The following is a 21187-nucleotide window of genomic DNA, read 5'->3' as shown; positions in this document are numbered from 1 at the left end:
GACCGTGGCCCGGCAGACCCATGCTGCTAGCCAGTTGGTAGAGGCGCTGCTGCTGCTCCTCATAGGACCCGTGCTCGTTGAGCGCTGACATCATGCGCCTGTAGTGATCCTCGGGGCTCATGTGGCCGTGGCTGCCGCCTGCCTCCACCACCGGACTCTGGGAGTTTTCTAAAAACAGGAGGGAGACATTTATAATGTGACCACTGATCTGCACACTATTCGAATCTAAATTATGACAAGATAAATATGAACTTCAGACCCCAGGCTCTATTATGCTCAACGATTCATCTAAATGTGGACACTGTTTCAACACGTTCAGTCCACGTTCACCTCCATGTTGTGAGCATAGCTCCAACAGGTCTCCAGGGGCGTCACAAATTTTGAAAATTCAAAGTTAAAGACCTTCATTTCAGGGAGTTGCTTAACTAAACACTGCGTAGACCATCGGCTCACGCCAAAGTGACAAGAGATAAAATAAATCTTCACTGCTGTTTTTTGACAATTCCTCTGAGCATCTGTATGTATCGTAAGGATAAATAAAAGCATACCTTGCACAACATTGCTGAGAGAAAAGAGGACACGTTGCCATTAGCATAATCACGGCACTCGGTGACATATAGCCTGCTTCAACTATGAGCCAGAAGACATGCATACACAGATTTTTTATTAAGAAGTCGGCACTGATGGACTCAGAGCCTCTTTAGATGAAGCTATACACATACAGAAATGCATTGTTAATGGACTGAGACTGACCCTAGCATGAACTCACCGTGAAGGAGCAGTGGTATCCATGCTAACAGAGGCTGCAAGTGTAAAATATAAGAAGTGTTGCTTCTTTATTTTGACTAATAATAATGATTATATTAATACAAAAGAACAAGAACTACTGACTTTTCATAATTGTGTGTGTGGGGGAGTACAGCTGTGCTGTGTTTAAGGTGTTGTGAAGATGATGTGGTGTATGATATCTATCTAGCTGTCAGTCCCCACACATAATCTCCTGACCCCCAACCCCCCTCCTTCTGTCTTCCTCTCTGTCAATAGTAACATGATCTAAGGTAAGGACGGTGGGGGATATGGGGCAGCGGTTAGGGAGTTAGAAGAAGGAGAAAGAGGATGAGGATGAGGAGGAGGAGGGAAAAGCAGAGGAAAGCAGGGGTTATTTTTACCACCCTCCTTCTTATTGAAACCTGAGCCTGGCCCCGGGCAGGCGAGCAGGAGTGGCGCTGAGGAGCGGAGGTGGTGAGAAGGAGGTGGGGGAGGAAGCACGCAAGCATCCCTGTCTCCACCGCCAAGCTCCAACTAATCCACCCAAGGTCCTTGAGTGTATAGGTTTGTGTGTGTGTGTGTGTGTGTGTGAAACTCGTCTGTGCCTGTCTGAAGTTTTTTCACTTTCTAAACACAGCAGGGGGTGCCAAGTTTGCAACTGAAATAAAAGCAGACAGCATCCAATCTCTGTGGCTCCATCCATACGCTATACTCTTTTCTTTACCTGCGTAAGTCATTAGCTGATTATGTGTGTCCAAATTGGAGGCAAAAAGATGGAACACACATATAGGTAGAGATTAAGTTTAAAACACAGGATCACCACACACACTCACTCTGCCAAACTTTAACCCTTAATTCAAGCCAACCCTAAAACCAAGTCTTACCCCTAAACAGCCATTTAAAGTTATACAATGAATGTATATGAATCACAGCTTACTACAGCGTCTCTCTTGTGCAAAGAAGAGTATGAGGCCACCATTAGATTTGTTGTTTTAGCGATGCTATAATGCCCATACTGTATAATGATTTCTCAGTCACCTTATTGGGACACATCCAGAAAATACAGGAAATGTGTATGCAGTTTTAAAATAACACATTTTTCAGAAAAAACTCTAGCTTCCACAGATTTAAGTGTCATGTCAAGAATTATCTGCTGTGAAAAGGTTTACGCTTTAGGTGCCAGCCTTATTCCCGATATACTTGAGCATTACATATGCATGTTGTATGATTGACAGCTCATTGACAGTTTGCTAATATGTATAAGACCATCATTCCAATCCAAATGCTAATGATTTATCAGACTTAAATTTAACAGACATAAAAACAACAAAGCTGGTGGTGCGCTGAGAGTTTTGCACATTACTGTCTGGCATTTACATTGGTTGCTTGCTTTAACAGCACACACTTACAAACGAACGGAGATAAATAAACACACACACACACCAACACAAAAACATATCCACCAATAAATCCATGTATCTTTCAGAAGCTGGGTTGTGTCTAAGTAACAAGTAACTAACCATTTCTTCTCTCCACAGTGAAGAAAGAGGAGGCTGCTGGTCAGGCTACTATTGGACATAGGTCCCCAAGAGGGCAAAGGTCATTAAAGTGTTCATGCTGATCTCTCAGGACCTCAATCTGAACTCCATATATGCACAGCTGAATGTTTCTAAATGAACTATGAATAATTTGGACTCACGTGAGTCTGAGTGTAGAGTTTGAACTGAATCACTTTGTCCCGTTTCATTGCTGTAAATTTTGTGGGTTGTATTTTGATATTTTATCATTCTGTATTTAAGCCTTCCTGCATTCATCAACATCATCATCATCCTCCCCAACTCTTGACTATGCTGCATATGGTGTTTGACTATGTGTGTGTCTGCAGAGATGAGACGGGATGTGCGGTGAGCCGCCCTTGGTTTTTGCCTGCTGTATAATGCATCAGTCAGGAAGTCTTCTGCAGGAGTCCAGAGGGACAGGCCTGGTGGCCATGCTGGCTCCACGCTGGGGGCCCGGTTTCACACCACACTAGGGAGATATGAATAATAGAGGACGGTGACTGGATTCCAGAGCCACAGTGGGGCATTGTCTTGCCATGGTGTTCAGCAAGGTCCGTAATTAAAAGTTAAAAATAAAGTGTTAACGTTGGGAATCTTACTTAAATGGCAGGTTATTGAATGCAAAGTAGGTTTTTTTTTCCTCAATCTCTCAATGCAGCATAGAATCATGGGAATTGTTGTCCGGGGCGAGCTTCAGTGGCAAAATGCGCAGCCGACGGTATTGAGTGGTCATGATCCATGAGTGACAGATATAAACAATAAAATGAAAAACCATAGATGGCACACTGGTTTATTATCAGTGCCAAATATTTTCTTCCTCACTCTGTTGTTTCCCCCGGAAGTTACAGCTGTCATATACAGTAATAAGCAAATGTGGTTGCACATTTGCTATGTGCCTTAAGGTAATACACAGGGGAGTTGAGTGTACGATGTACATGTTGTTGCCTGTTCTAGCAGTCAGTCAAAGTTCTGTGAAAACCTACATGGTCATTTCACATTAGCGGAGACGAGTAAAACGGGTTAAGTCATTAAAAGTTGACCTAAATGAAACAGTCCATTACCTTGAATATAAATACCGATTTGTATGGATGTTGGAAACATTTTTGTCTAATGTAAGGCTAATTCATATAAAGTATATACATATACATATACATATATATATATATATATATATATATATATATATATACATATACATGAAACTGTGCAAGGCAGAGGGTTAATAGAGAGATGACATGGAAGTGTGTCATCAAGCATGTGAGAAAAGTGAGCATGTGTGTAAGGCAGCGTGTGGATCTATATGTGCATGCATTGCCATCATCACCCTAACCCCAACACTCTGACCACCAGCAGCTAAATCAATACCACTGCATTTCTCCCTCTTCTTCTCTCTACAGCTTCCATCCTGTCACTCTAACCCCCGTTCCCCTGCTTCCTCTCAGAACGCACGCCCATACACATCTGTATCAACCAAAAAGTGCAAATATGCTACCAGCTCTTACCTTTGGGGGATACGCTACGTGACTTCTTGCTGTCAGAGGGACACTCGCTGCTGCTGCTGGGAGAGAAGCTTCTCCTCTTGCCTAGAAGGGCATCTGTAAACACATGCACAAAGACAAAGTGCAGTCAGTACAAAACACCCAAGTAAATGAGTGATATTACCGCTCCGGTCTGTGTCTACCTGCATACATGGCGGTTGCTTTGCAAATGCAGAGCTGGAAGGGGGAGAGAGAGTGAAAAGGAGTCAAAGATGGGTGAAAATGTGACAGGTGGAGAGAGTGAGAGAAACCGAGCGAGTGAAGCAAGCCAGGGGCGTCTAGAGATGTGCCTGTTCTGTCAAAGATGAGAGGAGGCCTGCACCGCTGTGGATGACAGATCTGCCCGGCTCATTCACGTGTGGGTTTGTCTGCTTGAGGGAGGGCGGAGGGTTCTGTCTTTCTGTGTCTCCTCCAATGTCTCTTTCCTGTGTCCTTAAATGTTATCACTGTTCTTCCTCTTGCTCATTCTTTTTTATTTTCTCTTTTTCCAGATGTTGGCACTGAACCCTGGGAGTGAACCACAACGATGAAAGAGGCTCAGCTGTTTTTGAGAAATTCCTCTCAGCCTACTTAAGTCTATATTATGCGTTTATTTTTAGTTTTCCCACCTCACTCACCCCTCACCCCCATGTTGTTGCTATCCTCCACTCATAAACACACCATCTCTCTTCTCCTCTAGGTGTACTTGTGCTCTCCTTCCATCGGTTCTCTCTCACCTCCCATTAACACCCTCCCTGCATCGTCCTCCTCCTTTGCTCCCTCCTCTCCCTGACCTCCTCCCCTGCCACCTAAGAGGATCCAGTGTACAATTACAGCACTGCTTACTGCGTCCTCCTCTCCTTCCCACCCCATCGCCTCACATCCACCCACCCCCCAACACACCTCAAATCAATACGGGCCTAATCAGAGAGGGAGGGGATCCAGAGCACATAACACACAGCGCCAGCAGGAAGGAAAATGCTGTGTGTGTGTCATTGCGCTCCCTCTCTCTCTCTCTCTCTCACCCTGACTGTCTTTTCTTTATTTCTATCTCATGCACCTCTGTTTTTTCTCTAACACTGTTTATCCTCCACACAGACAGCCAAGCCACAGCAGCAACTGCTTCCGTTTCTCTCGCTCTCTCTCATATGCAAATTTTTAGGGATGGGGGGTGGGGGGTTCATTTTATTTTCCTCCCTAAAGGAGGTTTCTCTCTCCCTGTGTATCTCTTCTTCAACAAAGCCATTCTTCATCATTTGCACAGCAAGTATAAATAGCACAGAGGGAGACAATGAACAGGGTGCTAAAAAATAGGAATACCCAAGCAAACAACAGCTGGCAATTCCTGCCATGTGTCTGTTCATTGTGACCATAACCCGAGCAGCACCAAAGTACTGGAGTGAAATCTGACCTTTAACCCTTAACCCATCCTTTAAACTTGTGGCCATTTTCATTGATAAAAATACAGATAATCACAGAGAGGGAGAGAGAGAGAGAGCGCGAGAGAGAGAGAGAGAGAGAGCGAGAGAAGACCGTATAAGATTTAGTCAGGATTCAGAGGGTTTTGTTTTGTTTCACTAATGATCCACTGTTTGATGTTGCGTCTCAGGTCCTGAGGAAATGTTCTCCCTATACATCCTAAAGAGACAGTGGGAGCAGACATTCCCTATCCCTTACCCTAACCTTAACCGTCACAAGTAAATGCCTTACCTTAACTCTAAGCCAATTCTAATCCTAACCCTAAAGCCAAGTGTTAAGCCTCAAAAAGCTCCTTTAAGGGCCGACAGAACGTGAGAATCAGTCAAAATGTCCTCACTTTGCTAAGATGTCCTCACTCCTATGGTTTATAAGTTGTTGGTCCTTCCAAAGATACACATACAAGAACACACACAAACTTGTTTGTATGTCTTAGTGAGGACACATCATAGACATAATGATACAGACTCACAACTAAGTGCCTAACACAAGTCTAACCCTAACCCTAAAAGCAGGTCTTAACCCTGAAAAAGCACTTTAAAGACATGGGACCCAGACAAAGTTGGTTTGTATGTTTTTTGGACCTCACAAAGATACACATACTACTACTACTACTACTACACACACACACAAGTTACACACAGCTATCCTAAACAAAGCATTATCCTTAACATAACCCTTAAACTTAACCAGTTCTGCCTCATTAGGACCAGGTTTTGGTCTTCATAAAGACAACTAGTCCTGAGAAGGTCAGTGTTTATGCCAGAAAAAGGTCATTAATTGGTAACAAATACAAGAACACACAAAAACACATACATCATGTCATGTACACACACTGTTTTTCACAATTTCGATTTCTTTCATCTATTTTATGAAGACGTCTCACTCTGTTTTTCTTCTTATTTTCAAACCATGTTAGCCTTCCTTTAACAGAGAAAAAAGACAAAAGAAAATAATGAAGGTCTCTATTCACCCCATCACTGAAATATTAGCAGAGAGAGAGAGAAAGCTTCCATTGGTTAAACTTCTTCTTCCACAAAACACATGCACATGCTTACACCCGCAGCCTCTCATGATCAAACACACACACTTGAGTCGTCTCTTGAGCCGACCTCATTCAAGACGCTCCGTCTCCTGAGCAAGTGCCCAAGGGCCACTGATTTGAGGCTGGAAAGCTTTTAAAACCAATTAAATAGGACTTCTTTAAGCACCGGCACTCCCTTTTAATGCCGAACCCCGAGCTCGGCTCGAGCATATATGCTAGCTCTTTTACTCCCACTAGCGCAGCTTGCAGTCAGCTTTTCTACTCTGGGCCTGTTTATATCACATCCTGGTTAATGTTACTTAGCGTTTATGGAGTTGAGAGATTTATTTCAGGTTTGGGGCCATGACTTTACCTGTAAAAAGTGAAGCTACTATGATTTTGTTTGATGATGATGATGATGATGATGATAAGATTTTATTTATGGTAAACAAAGACCTGGTATGGTGAGACCTGGTACTAACATCCATTCTGATCATAATCATATCCAGATCTGAAGACCAAATCCATCCTCAGGACAGATTAGAGACTGCCTTCTCACTTTTTTACACCAATCAGCGCTCATGTAATAATACTAATAATACATTTAAATTTGTCTGCACCTTTCTCAATACTCAAGGTCACATTTCATAAAAGCACATAAAGAATAGAAGAAAATAAAAGTGTTAATTTATCTGCAGCCACTGCCACAATATTGACACGGATCTGTACAATGAGACTCATTTAAAGCACAATTTTGTTCTTGCCAAAAGTCTCGACATTAAAGTGCATTTGAATAAAGGACAGGGATGCCAGACATGATCGTATGTGATGCATCCAGGAGTTGGCAGGTGTGAACAGTCCTACTCAAGGCTGTCCACATGTGATCGGATCACTGAGGACAGTCGTTAAACCAGGTCTAAACAGAGTCTCAGCAAACAGACCAAAGTAACGTTTTAAAGAAACACTTTGTAGCCTCTGTCTCACTGTCTCTGCCACCTTACAAGTCATTCTGCCCATTATCTGTTGTTCCACCCACCAAGAGAAAAGAGAGAACAGCGGGAACCTAAACTACTTCTCTTTCATGTGACACCACTAGGGTGAACCATCCGCAGGGGACCATTCCCCCCTCTCTCTTATACTCTCAGATTTCCTCTCCTCCCTCAAACTTTAGCCCTTCTCCTCTCCTTTCTCCATGCCATGGAGCGTGGTGACAGCTCAGACAGCCAGACTCCTTAATTCCTCTCTTACTCCGTTAATCTGTCATCTTTATCAGGCTGGGGGGAGGAGGGCCACGCGAGGAAGGGGGGAAGTGACAGGCAGGGATGTGGGGTGAGCCGCCAGCCGCAGCCCCCCGATCAATCTCCACATTACAGCTGACAGAATGGTGCTAATAACTTATTGATCACCCCTCCGTGCGCCGGGGCCTCCGTCGGCCCTGAAAGCCCTGCCATTGATTGGCTCGCGGGCCAATGCAACTACGGGGGAGGGGTGACGGAGAAGGGGAGAGAAGTGCTCCTGTTCATGCTGAGGGGAGGATGCACTACTGCCAATGTGTGTGAAAGTACACACACAGTAACAAACTGCTCCTCAAATTGTTTTTCTTGTTTTGTTGTTGTCTGGTGTTTCTTGTTTGTTTTACAAGGAAAGCCATACATTTAAGAAGGAAGGAGCAAGAAGAACAGCATGTGAGGGAGAGACTGTGTTGTCATCTGACTAAAATATGGCCAACCTTCCTACTAGATGCTCATGTAAGGGTTTGTTTTTGCTCTGATTGGTGCAGTCTGTCGTCCGGTGCACGGGAAGTGATGTTTCTATCAGCAGAGGCAGTGTTTTCTTTCTGATTGCAAGAACCTGGGACGGTAGAAGTTGGTTATAAAAAACTAATTACTATGTCTTCATTGTAATTAAATTATTTACTGGTAAAAGATGATAGATCTAATTTTACTTTTGAGATTAGCAAAAGCATCAGAGCAGCTGATGCTTTAGCTGATTTTAGGTATGTTTAGGAAATAAACTGTGTCAAACACAGAGATAACTGTTGAACACAAAAGTTGAAACAAAAGTTGCCCTGAAAGAAAAAAAAAACTATTTTCTCCATTTACCTTCAGCTATTGAGATATATAAGTGAATTCTAAACAGAAGTATTAATGGCATATACAGTTATAACCCTTAGACTCCATTTTGTTGTGGCAGTACAATTGAATTCCTATTGACCAGTAGGATGTTTTAAAATATTTACACTGTTCATTTCCCTTCATGCTAATGTATGAAGAGCTAATATAATCAGAAATCCTCAAGTGTTCCTTTTTATGCTAATCATGCAATACTTTAAAAGTAGTCGTAAGTCTCGCGCAAAACACACTGGGCTGCATTATCACATGCAAGGAATGGAACAATTTAAAAACCATACATTCTAAATGACGTATATAAAGGTGTGCACACACACAAACACACAAGAGCAGACATTAACTGCCTCTGGGAGTCTTGAGTTCAAGAGAGCAGTGGGGAGAGGGAGAGAGAGAGAGAGAGCAGCGGTCCAAAAACACCTTATCTGCCTGTATGAGTCTCCAGTCTGACCACAGAGCCACAGTTTACAGTCTCCACAGGCAGCCAGACACTCAGCGTTGGCGCCCCTGCTCTACCTCCCTCCCTCCCTCCCTCCCCTCCAGCTTGCCTCCACCTCTCACAGAGCCTCCCAATAGCCAGCAGCTGGAGAGTGATAGAGCGAATGAGGGAGGAAGGGATGGACGGAGAGGAGGAGGAGGAGGAGGAGGAGGAGGAGGAGGAGGAGGGAGGAGGCCCTCCTGTCTATCCCTCAGATTTAATTAACGGCCCACTCCGGCACAGCACAGCAACGGCCCCAGCAAACCTGCTTCCCTTTCCTCCTGACCCACACACACATGCACGCACGCACACACACACACAAACTAAAGCTGCCGTCTGCCCTCCCCTGATACCACCACCACACTCATTCATCTCATTCCTCTCTCTCTCTCTCTCTCTCTCTCCTTCTTCACTGCATCCCTGATCTCTCTTTTCTTCTCTCCTGTTTTACTCCCAGTTCCCTCCCAGTACTCTTGTAGATTTTAAAACTTTTGGAGAATAGATCAGATCAAATCTCAGAGTTGACTGGCAGAACATTGTAAACACAATGTCACAGACTGTGTTTACATTTCCACCATCTCCAAGTCGAATAATTACACCTACTGATATGAATTTGCATAGGAACACATCTGCATAAATAACTACATGTTGTTTATGTGTAATTGTGTGTTTTTGAATAGTGTGTGCATTAAAGACAGCATTAGAACCAGTGGCTGATTATATTAGACTCACATTTTAGGGTCCTGTGTTCACTCCCTCCTCCGTCAACATCACCCACCCACCTCCACTGCCTCTTGTCATTCTCCATAAGTCAGCTACTTAGGGCCCCAATGTCGCCATCAAAATTAGCAGATGATTAGACCAGTATTTGGGTGGAAATCTATCCCAAACTAAGTCTAAGACCCTGGCTGTTGAGCAGTCTTAATACCCTCTACCTTCCACCCACCCCGACTGATATCACAGGCACCGTATGGACAATTAATCTGGCAGACAAACAAGATGAACACACAGAGTGAGGGTACCGAGGTGTTGGGTTTTGGGTGATTATACCTCTCTCGCTGTGCCTCTGGCTAATGGGGTGAAGGACAGGGTCGAACCCTGGGCAACAGTGGAGCAAAGGTATGGTCTTCACTGATAAAAAGAAGCCAATCCATACTTTAATTAGGACAAAATGCATGTGTTTAAAATTATGGATTTCATGATGAATGTTTTTAGTATAGCTAATTCATTTTCACCAAAGGTATTTTTCTTTGGTGGGCATCAGCATTGGAGAAAAATGTATCAAAAAATAATTAACGAATAGTAATCATTTGAGTCTTTTTTTTTTCTTTTTTTTTACAATTATATGATAATTATATGTTAATGTGGAAAGTTTGTTTGGGTCGCAGTTGCCATCAGTCATACCTTGTTATGATGCAGTAAACTGCACAAACATTTAGTATGTGAATATCTAACAGGTATAATGAAAACACAGTGGCAGAAACATCCTGAGTGGGCTGGTCACTGAATATTGATATTCACAGAGGCAGATTCACAACCGTATGTCCTCATACACGCTACTTGACAAATAGCTGTGATTAAATGCTGTCTATGTTCTGTCTCTAAGCTGCAAGAAAAGCTCTTAGCTTAGCGTCCGCACACCACGGCTTCCTCTGCTCACATGAAAATGGATTAATGGCAAACAAAGCTATTTATTCAGAGGTAATTTAAAACAAGGGGTTTAACAAAAATCCTGGAGTGCGGCAGAGAATGTGGGAAGAACATTAAGTAATCAACTCTACAGCAAACTTCAGGAATGAGTAATACGCTTATGTAAAAGTCCTCCAATCACACAAATTAGGGTAAATTAAATGGGGGGAATGGAACGTTTACATGTGTCACGGGAGATGAAATGAAAGAGATATCATCAGAGTGGGAAAACGGAGGAGAAAAAAAGTAGACGTTCTTCTATCTTTCTTTTAAACACACATACATACAGCACTGTTGAGTCCTACCTGTGTTTCCCGTACTGGTGTTGTGGTCAGAGGCTGAGTGGCCCTCGGGCATGCCGTGCTGTCTGGTGTGGTGCAGGTTGGAAATGATTGAAGAGAGATCACTGTCACGACTGTAACGAACATATAAACATCCACGCATACACACATTCACACACACACACAGACAGAAAAAGAGAGGGGGAAAAGGGTTTAAAAGTATGTCCAAACAATCTTAATTCCACAATTCAATCTAAAGTAGCAGAGCATAAATTCAAAACATTTCACACACTCCAGTCCTCACCACAGAAATCCTTCATCTAGACAGACCTGTCTACTATGAGACTCATGCCTCTACACAGTCTTTGCAGATACAGGTGGCTGTCCTGTAAACCAGCTCTCACCTCTGAGGTGTATAATACACACTGACAGACTACTGCATCCAGCACTTCTGGGCCTCATCCCTACTCATCTTCCACACTAAGATGTATTAACGAACATATTGGTAGTTAGTAGTTTAGCAGCTTAAAACCCTAAACTGAGGCTGTTTTTAGAGAAATTCTGAATATTTAAGATAAAATTGAGCAAGTACTAATTTTTTGGAATGGACACAATGAATCTATGCACAATGTATGACACTTTTTCTTGGTAAAGAAAAAATGTCATGCAACACAAAGACCAAACAGAGGCAGAATAATGACATAAACAACAGCAAAAAATCACCAGCTTTACATCTGAGGTCCTTCACAACAAAACCGTTCCATCCTCACATGCTCACACCTGTCGTGCCCTTCAGCAGCCACAGGAGGAGCAGGAGGAGGGTTTACAGATTAGGTCTGGATCTGGTTGGAGCCACTCTGTCCCTCCAAATGCTCCACCCACCTCCTCTCTATCCTCCCCACACCAGTGGACCCACACAATTGTGTCATGGAGGCATTTCATTTGCAATCTGATTACCATCCTGATCGCATTAAATCTCATAATGATGGGAAATAGGTGCTTAGCATTTGAGGGGAGGATAGCAACCATGCAGCACAAGTATAGTTACAGTGTAATGGCAAGCAGCTTGTATGGTAGTAGAAGAGCAGGGTCAAATATGTTTTAGTTGACATATCATCTAGTGTTAGCTGACACCAAAGCATGTTCTAAAGCCCAAATGAACAGTAAAGTTCTTGTAATCTGTCACTTTGACAACAAATGAATCTGGAAAAAACACGCTGAAGTCATGCATGTTACTTAGACAGCATCAGCATCCTCAGTTGTCAGCACAATTCTCCTTTATAGGCTTAACCGACAACTTTATTGAAAGCAGAATCATCCATGAAGGGGTTCTGGTGTGACACAGCAAGCACCGTTTATGGGGCAAAAGTGGTGAATGGCTCTTAGCTGCCACCACTATGACGAGGCCACAATGTTTGCGGCTGCTGGATTTGGGTTTTTACAGTCCCATGATTACAGGCTCCCGCTGTAATGTCAGGCTGCCGGTCGCCAAGCTGTTTTCCACTAACAGGAAAGATGAAGGGGAGTGTAGAGGGCCTAATGCTGGCCGTGCTGGTTTCACCAGTCACCTTGCCGTCACAGAGAACCAATGACTCAGAAAACAGTCCCAGACACAACAGTCCCCACTGGTTGCTAAGCAGGGAGATGCTTGATTGCAAACTTTTTCAACTAATGACAGACTTCTTTCTCTTTTTTTTTAAGTGTAAATTGCTAAAACTAGTAGCTATCTGTGTCTGAGCCCAATGGTTATCTTCAAAAGGAAAATGAGATGCAAGGAAGTTTTTTTGTTGTTTTTTTTGTTTTTTAAATTGTGCTTAAAGTCATATAATAATGCATCTGCGTCATGGTGACTTCAACAAACCACACAACACTCATAGACTGCAGCCAGATATATCAATCATCTCACTGCTTCATAACATCACTCTCTGTCCATCACTTGAAGTGATCATGAACTTCTCAAAGAGGTGATGGGGTTATTATCCCATGGCAAAGTGGTTGCTCTAAGCCATAAATGGCAAGGACATTATTAGTGGGGTAATTAGCACACTTTTCCTGAGCTGTCCCACCTCAGCCTGGGCTAATGAGGGTCTAGTCCTATCCCCACCCACCTCTGCCCTCCCTCTACTCCTCCCGCCTCTCACTCTGTGGGTGGAGGCAAGGTCATATACAAGCCCTGGAAGATGGAAAGGGGGATGGGGATGGTGTTTAAAACCCAGTCACCTGAGTCAGCACTCCCTAAGGAGCTCCTGAGGGCAGAGCAGGGTAGGACAGGGGCTATGGAGAGGACAGCGGGGGAATTATATTGTAGCTGTCGGGCCCAAAAGCTAAGAAGGACATGAGCTGCTTCTTATCACCCAGGTGCATGCCGGAGACAATCATCTCATCCTCAGCTCATCCCTTTGCTGGTCAATACTGCCCCATCATCCCCAGCCACAGGACAGACACACTGACCCAGAAACTGGGAAAGCTAAAATGTGTCAAAATAGAGTCTGTGGTGGATATTAATGGTGTCAAACATTACTGATTATATCACAATTTCTGTACTGTATAAGAAATGGGATTTCTACACAAGCTGTCCATTATTTGATAGTTTTTTTTTAATATGTGCCGACACGTGGGGCATGCGATTTAAAAAAACAACACATTAAGGTTGGCAGTTAATTAAAGGCGATTAACATTTTAAACCTTTAACACTGACAGCCCTAAAAATACACACAAAAATGATCTTGCCAACATTTTTTTGAACATAAAATTATCAGGGTGAATGCCTGTCAGGTCACAATGAGGATAAATTAAATGACACTTCTGTTACATGTCATCATTGTCCAGACAAAAGTTCTAAGACAAATCGACAAATGATCAACCATGTGTCCTGTGACTTGTGTTGTGACTTTTACACGGGGGTGAATAAGACTGACATCATTACAGCAGGTAACACGCAGCTAAACTGGAGATTTCACAAGGAGAAATGCTCCTGAATGAAGTCAAAGCTCTTCAGTGGACTATATGCAGACAGAGACAGTCTTGTGACGAGTGAGCTAATTGCGAGGAAGCTGAAACCTCATTAAGAGGAGCAATTTGTTAAGGAAGTGACAGCCAGACAAAATCAAATTATTCCAAAATGACATATTGTCTTTTGTCACAAATTACCACTGTACTATGGCCCATATACTGAAAAAAAACACTAAAGCAAACCATGAGAAATTGTAGTTTTTCTCTCTGGTCTGTGATGAAAAACAATGTATATATATATATATATATATATATATATATACATTTTTTTTTTTTCCCCTTCCTTAGTTTCCCTCCCTTAGGCCCTAACCTACATGCCCTGAGAATTCCATCAACATCCATCCTATACATTTTGAGTTATGCTGCTCACAAACAGACAGAAAAACATAACCTGTTTGGTGGGGGTAAGCATACATGCCATTAGAAATTAACTGAAATTAAAACTGCCAGTTTCTGTTTCAGGAAAGATTGTGCTCCATTACAGTGGACATGAAAAGATTCATATCCTGGCAAAGGACATTGATTCAGTGTCTCCCAGCAGAGGCCTCCTGTGGCATTGGCACGAGGAGCCGAGGTGGCAGAGCTGGAGGTCACAGTGTGAGCTGGCAGAAGCCGGCAGCCCAGGCACCACGACGCCTGACGCCATGTCTAACACCATCACTGGGAAAGTGCTGACAGACACACAGCAGGGACGTGAAGGTGGAGGTGTGAAGAGAAAGAAGCAAGAGAGATGGGAGAGAGAGATGGAGAGTGAGAGAGGGAGAGGTCGCTGTGTAACATCTGGTGAGCACAGGTTTCATCTCTGGTCTCAAGACAACAGCACAACACAATTCACTGTAACCTGCACATGTGACCCACAGCAACATTCAGACACTAGCAGGCAATATGTAATATTCAAAGTTTCTATACGGTTTTCTGCCTCGAATATATTTTGTTTTTTTATTCAAGAAACAAATGTAACATGGACACACATCTAAAGGTGAAGGTATGAAGGTACTTTTTATGATTCATCTGATTCCTGTAAACAATGTTAGCGCATTAGCCATGCTGCTCACTGCTGAATCGAAAGGCAACACACAACTTGGGACCCTGCGACAGGAGGTAATGAATAAATACAGAAATATATACATGAGTAAGAAAGAGCCAGCTTCACTTGGACTTCACTTCTTTTATTTATTCCACTGTTGTAAAGACTGACACGAGGTCCATTAAGCAGCCAAGGAAGGCAAGAAAAATGTAAAGGAAATGGAATATATGCAGTCAGCCATGTTGCATTTAGGTTGTCAGGCACACGCTGTTGTTTAATTGTTAATTTGATCTCTGGCTCATGCTTTGAGGTGATTATCTTTTTCCTTTTTCTACTTCAGAAAAAAAATTAAAGGATATATTATACAGTTACAGCATGTGGTGTTTTCCCTTTGAGCTTTAAAAGAGCAATCTACTGTAGATATTTATATAATATATATAATATCTTCAGCTGATTTCAGTGTAATGTATAAGAGGAACAGTAAACAGTGTGTCTTTTATACGTGGAAATGATGATCCTCATGCTTCAACCCAACGCTAAATTTTGGAATCAATTGCTGGAGCACTGCTGAGCATCTTTTTGTAAATCCCGTGTTTTGACAGGGAGTGAACGGACAAAACGCGGCTTTATGTGGAAACAAAGACCAATCTCGCTGCTACGGCCAACGCCCAATCAACAACTAAATTGCTGTGACTCTGTTGCCATGGCAAACATGTGTAAACAAGGACAAAAAAAATGTCTTCAAGTGGAAAGCTCCTCTAGAAAGCTATAAAACCTCCAAGCTCACTAATTAGTGCTTTAGGGGAGAGCCATTTCCAGTAATTTCACACTGTCCGTGACCCCATACTGGCACAAGGCAATGACACAGTTGTTCAATAAAGCCAGAGGACAAAATGTCACATGCAACGGACATACAGTAGCTAACTTAGCATCAGTGTCTCTCTCTGCCTGTGGTAAATGCAAAATGACAACAACATCCACATTAACAAATGTAAAGATATTTGTTAATGTGGATATGTTGTGTGGTTTGTTGATTACAAGTACAGTGAAGAATGTCTTCTGTCATCTACAGCTCTATCTCCGACCTGGGCCACACTTCTACAACAAACAAAAAAAGCCTCTGGTACATCTCACGCAGGAAGCATTCACTTTCAGCAAAGCAGACATGCCACACTTCAATGGAACACAATTAAAAAGACAACATTTAAAAGCTGGGGTCGGCATTTTTGAGCACATTGTTGAGCAACAATTCCATCATAACCTTTCAGCATTATTGAAATCAATCAATATCAAAAGCTGCAGTTGAAGAGTCGGCAACAACTGCCTACGCTGCAAAGCAGTCTAAAAAGGGAAAAAAAAGTCTAAAGAAAGTAGGACAATAAAACACATGTCGATATCAGTATATCAGTGGATCGTTTGCCTCAGGTCACATATGCCATACAAACATCTGCCTGGCTGGAGGACAGAGAGCTTTGGGATGAGACTGAACGATGAACTACTACCTAACTAGAGACCTTACATATTTATCAGAATTACACCCACAGTAAATAAGACCATAACTTTGTTTTCTAAAGACAAGAATCCCCAGCAGTAACAAAAAGGACGTTATGTTAAATTCAATATGTTGCTTGTTTCAAACAGATTTTCCCCGGTTGAGTGGATGAACACAAAACAATATGGCCCTTATAAAATGACACAGTGAAACCCTCTGACACACAGACTTATTGGACAGCTTGGTTGTTTTATGCTTCTTTCCGTGGTAAGAAGACCATCCTCCTACTTTATCTACTGAGTCTATAACAGTTGATGTGAAGTGAAGTGATAAAGGAGAAAATAATCCCGTGCTTGATTGAAAAATTGTGAAATTTAGAGGTGATTAGACGTTTGCTTTGGTGAATGATAATAATAGGTATGGTGTATTTTTTTTTTTCTTTCTGCAGAGCACACAATGAAAGGCAGACGTCAGCGGGTGTAACTTATAAAATCCACAGTGGTTGTGGATCCAGACTCTCAGTCAGCACTTTTTGATCAAAGCCTTGTTATCTATGGCCAACTGAAACAAACACTTAGGTAAGCTTTGTTTGCCCTTGAGTCAGACACTCAAATCCCAAGTAACTGCTATCAAATATTTAGTGCATAAGATGAAATCTATATATCAGTGTTAATGAATCAGAGTCACAAACACGAATCCAAGTCACAGACAATCTAAAGCCTCAAGGCAACCAAAGTGATAGCAAAACCTTTAGTTTTTTTTAGACTTAGCTGTTGATACCCCCAATGATCTTATTGTGATAATGATTACTGGCTTAGCTCTGTGGTCAGGCTATATTTAAGTATTGTACTTGGATGCACTTGCAGCTTTATGGAGCACCAAAATAAACAATTTGTCTGTAAACTCGTTGACTTAACACCAACACTAATCAGGTTAAAACCAGGTGAACTAGCTGATAATGAATCTGAGGGAAAGTCTGGTGCGAACAGTGAGCTAAGAAAACAACCACTGTATACAGAGAGAAACAAAGAGAAAATATTGTGTAATGTACACCGTTATACTATATAGAAACTATGAAACATTCTTTAAGAAATTTAATTTACTGCATGAGGTTAGGATAAAAAAAATTAGATAAATAATTGAAACATACTAATAAAATAATACAACAGAATATTGTGACAGTGTGTGTATTGATTCAGCAAATGCTGTGATGATAGTCCTGAGGCATGTGCAGTGTCAAATAAGGCCAGCATATGACACTGAACTGTTACTCGGCAAAATCACTGGATCGGACATCAGAAAAAAATATCAGCACAAAAACCTAAAGTCCCATAAAACCCATAAACCCTAGATATAACAAAATTGGCATACAACATCAGTATCATGTGACCAGAATGCGAGTGGTGGATGTGGTGAACATGTGAGCTATGTTGACTTATTTTAAAAGAAGAAAGAGAAAAACGGACTAGACTAATTTTGTAACAAACAAAAAAAGACTGTATTCGACAGATATTGGTACCCATAGATACTCAATAGATACTCAAATTAAAAATAACTATATATCGCAATACATATTGTAAAGTGGCCTCTGTATCACAATGTGTATCATATTTTAAGGCTGTAGGAAATACACCCAGCCTTAGTGCTGATGTACCTAAACCATTTTTAAGAGCGGTTAACAGTGGGCAAGCTGTAGCAGCCGAGTGGGTGTGTCACGGTGCTGCCGCCAGCCCTGATGATGTGTGGATGAGACAGCATAGATACACTCACACATGTATACAGAGGCCCTGTATTTTTCACATCCATTGGCCAAATCCAATTTGTTAAGACCCTTCTACGACTCACTTACGAAGCTGCGGTCAATGGAAATAAGATTTCTGTGATTGGACATCCCATTATCCCGTTCGTCCAGACCTGCACTAAGGCATAAAACAAGGCTGAGACGGATGCCCGGGACAGACCGCAGCAGCAGCGGCTCCAGCGAGTCCGCCGCCTTTCAAAGGGTAAAAGCTTGACATATTAGTCATAAGTGTTCTTTAAATTCATTATCATCTTAACACGCCAGCGGCACAAGTGTCAGGGGGAGGGGAAACCCTCTCAAATGAGGTTAGTGGATCCATTTTAAGCTTCACAAGTTGCTGTGCTGTCCGCCGTGTCACATGCAAGTCTCAAGAGATGAAAAACATCCCCTTCCGTAATGAGGTTGCACAGGCTGCTTATAATGCAGCTGGGGATTCACTGGGGTTAATCAATGACCACCTTCTACATTATATGTCTATAACTTGTCTTATTTCTGAATCATACATATACAGACTAATCACAAATCTATGTTTATTCCAGATTAAAAGTATCTTCATTTCAGAGAGATCAAACACAGCAAAGACAGCACATTTATTATATACAAAGTCAATACAAACTAGTAACGAGAGTTATTGCCAAGGTGGAGACCAAATATGAAAGCGAGTCAATACTGCGTGCCTTTCCCGACTCTCGTCACTGTGGCGGTTACGTGAGTGATGATACTACTTTGACTAAGATAAAGACTGAGAGGGTGAGTGACTGGAATTGAGGGGCAAGCAACAGGCACCGTGGCCAGAGAGCAGGAGTGGAGGAGGGAGGCATGCACTTCCCAAAAAAAGGATGACTCTGCACTGCTTTCCGTGTTACAAAGGAAAATTTGTGCAGTGTCAGGTTCCACTGGTATCTCGAGGAGCGAGCAGGACCTGTCAGTAGGTTATAAAAAATATAGAAATATGACGATAGGTCTTTAAAAATAAAACAGCAGGCAGCACCCGTTGCGCCATTGCTCATGCAAGAAAAATACATATGTATACCATTGAAATTATGACAAATACCATGATATAATTGTTTTAGTAATACCGCCCAGCACTAGGGGATACTAAGTTTTATTAACTTATTCCATACGTTCATCTCTAATGCATTCTTGAATTGTCACTTGACAGCAGCAACAGTTGACATAATACCTTTAAATGAGTTACTTCATGACCATTTCAGACATATCATGTCTCTTATACTACTATGATCAAACTGCTCACACAACACAGCTGAGTAGGATTAAGCAGACAGTTGAGACTCGGGTGACGTATCTTACACTGAGTCTTGGCAGCAGCAACAATAGGCAAAACAACAAACCAATTAACACTTTAAAGCTCAGCACACATCCTTCCTTTAGATATCCCAAAGCAAACCACAAGTATATTTTTGAAGAATTAGGGTTATTCCATCTGTGCTCATCTGAAGTACGGCTGCAATGTGATGTGCAATATCTTGCTAAATATTGCGACGGTGTTATCACTCGCAATAAATTAATAGACAATAAAAGCCTTTGATTTGTGCTGATATACAGTAAACAAGAAGACAAAACAGACAAAATAAACAAGTGCAAATTGTTTATACGGGACCTTTATAGCCTTATTTTCAAGGCCAGGGTGTAAGGAAGTGATGATGGGTAAAAGGAGTGATGTTGACAGAGTATGTGTGTGTGAAAGAGACACGGGAGTTCAAGGAGTCCCATGTCTCTTTTTATTTTATTTCGTTTTTAGGGCTGCTGTAGGGATGAAACAATTAAAAAATGTACTTGATTAATCGATTATTAATCATTTCTTGAATGTGAATATATACTGGTTTATTTGCACTGTGTCATAAATGAATCATTATAACTGAATAATTTTTGGTTTGTGAACAAAACGAGACATTTGAGAACATGATCATTTCCATGTCTAATTCCAGGTTTAAACATTTTCTGACATTTTATAGGCCAAATATAATCAACAGATTAATCGATTATGAAAATAATTGTTAGTCCCAGCCCTACTCTGCTGCAGCACAGCTGTGTTAATAAGCATGTGCTGATATTTCAGCCTTGGTTTTACATTTTGAGAAGCATTTAAGTCATCTTTTACCTACAAATAACTTTCATCCACTGTGTGTGCGTGTATGTGCGTGTGCGTGTGTGTGTGTGTTGGTGCTCGCAAACAAGATAAAGAACTGACCAGGAGAGAAGGAGAGAAATGATTGAGAAACACGCTAAAAACACACACTGACCTGAGATAAAACAATATATAGTGGAGGAAACACTGAGCCTGTTATATTACTGATCGTGTGAAAGTTAAGCTTCACACTGTTCGGTGAGGGAGTGTGTCACTGTTGACTGAATGTGGGGGAAACATTTCCCACAGTTCAAGCGAATGTTTGCGATATGTATATTGCACATGTTGATATCGTTGAAAAATGTATAATCTTAGCGTCTGACAACTTTCAGACAGAAATCACTGGATCACATATCAGACAGATAAAAATATAAAATCCATTACAATCCAAAAATACCTATAAATCACGTAACTCACTATGGACAGACAGAAAATCAACAAAAGCATTTTAGCTGAGCCAGGCTTGGGCTGTTTATTTCTTCTTTTTGGGACATTTTGGAAATTGGATAATATTTGTTACACATTTAAAAATGATGTCTTTGAAATTACTCAGCACAATTTAACAGCTTTATATATAGTTCATAAAGGGTCTAAAAATGACTGTATTAGACTAATATTGGTATCTGTAATTTGTGATATCGGTATTGTCCCATCCCTAATCTGAAGACAAGTAAACAAAACAGTGGAGACCATGACATTCGTGTGGTGATTTCACTAAATAATGGATACTATACTATGAATTTTTGTCAAATTTTAGACGACATACTATACTATGACATTTTTTTCAA

General features: G+C 41.7%; 1 protein-coding gene across 4 annotated transcripts in view; it reads right to left on the bottom strand.

Moving 5' to 3' along the window:
* samd11 (sterile alpha motif domain containing 11) overlaps nt 1-21187 on the bottom strand; it is a 1171052-nt gene that overhangs the window by 17653 nt on the left and 1132212 nt on the right. For all 4 annotated transcript variants that reach the window (XM_044038044.1, XM_044038045.1, XM_044038046.1 and 1 more), the window contains exons 4-6: nt 10943-11052; nt 3830-3922; nt 4-168 (exon numbers count right to left, since the gene is read on the bottom strand). In XM_044038044.1, the coding sequence (XP_043893979.1) occupies nt 4-168; nt 3830-3922; nt 10943-11052 (368 nt within the window). The remainder of the gene's footprint in view (nt 1-3; nt 169-3829; nt 3923-10942; nt 11053-21187) is intronic.

This window comes from Solea senegalensis, linkage group LG11, assembly GCF_019176455.1.
Source record: "Solea senegalensis isolate Sse05_10M linkage group LG11, IFAPA_SoseM_1, whole genome shotgun sequence".
Classification (NCBI taxonomy): domain Eukaryota; kingdom Metazoa; phylum Chordata; class Actinopteri; order Pleuronectiformes; family Soleidae; genus Solea; species Solea senegalensis.
The sequence above is the reverse complement of the archived record's forward strand: the minus strand, read 5'-3'. Positions and strand labels throughout refer to the sequence as shown.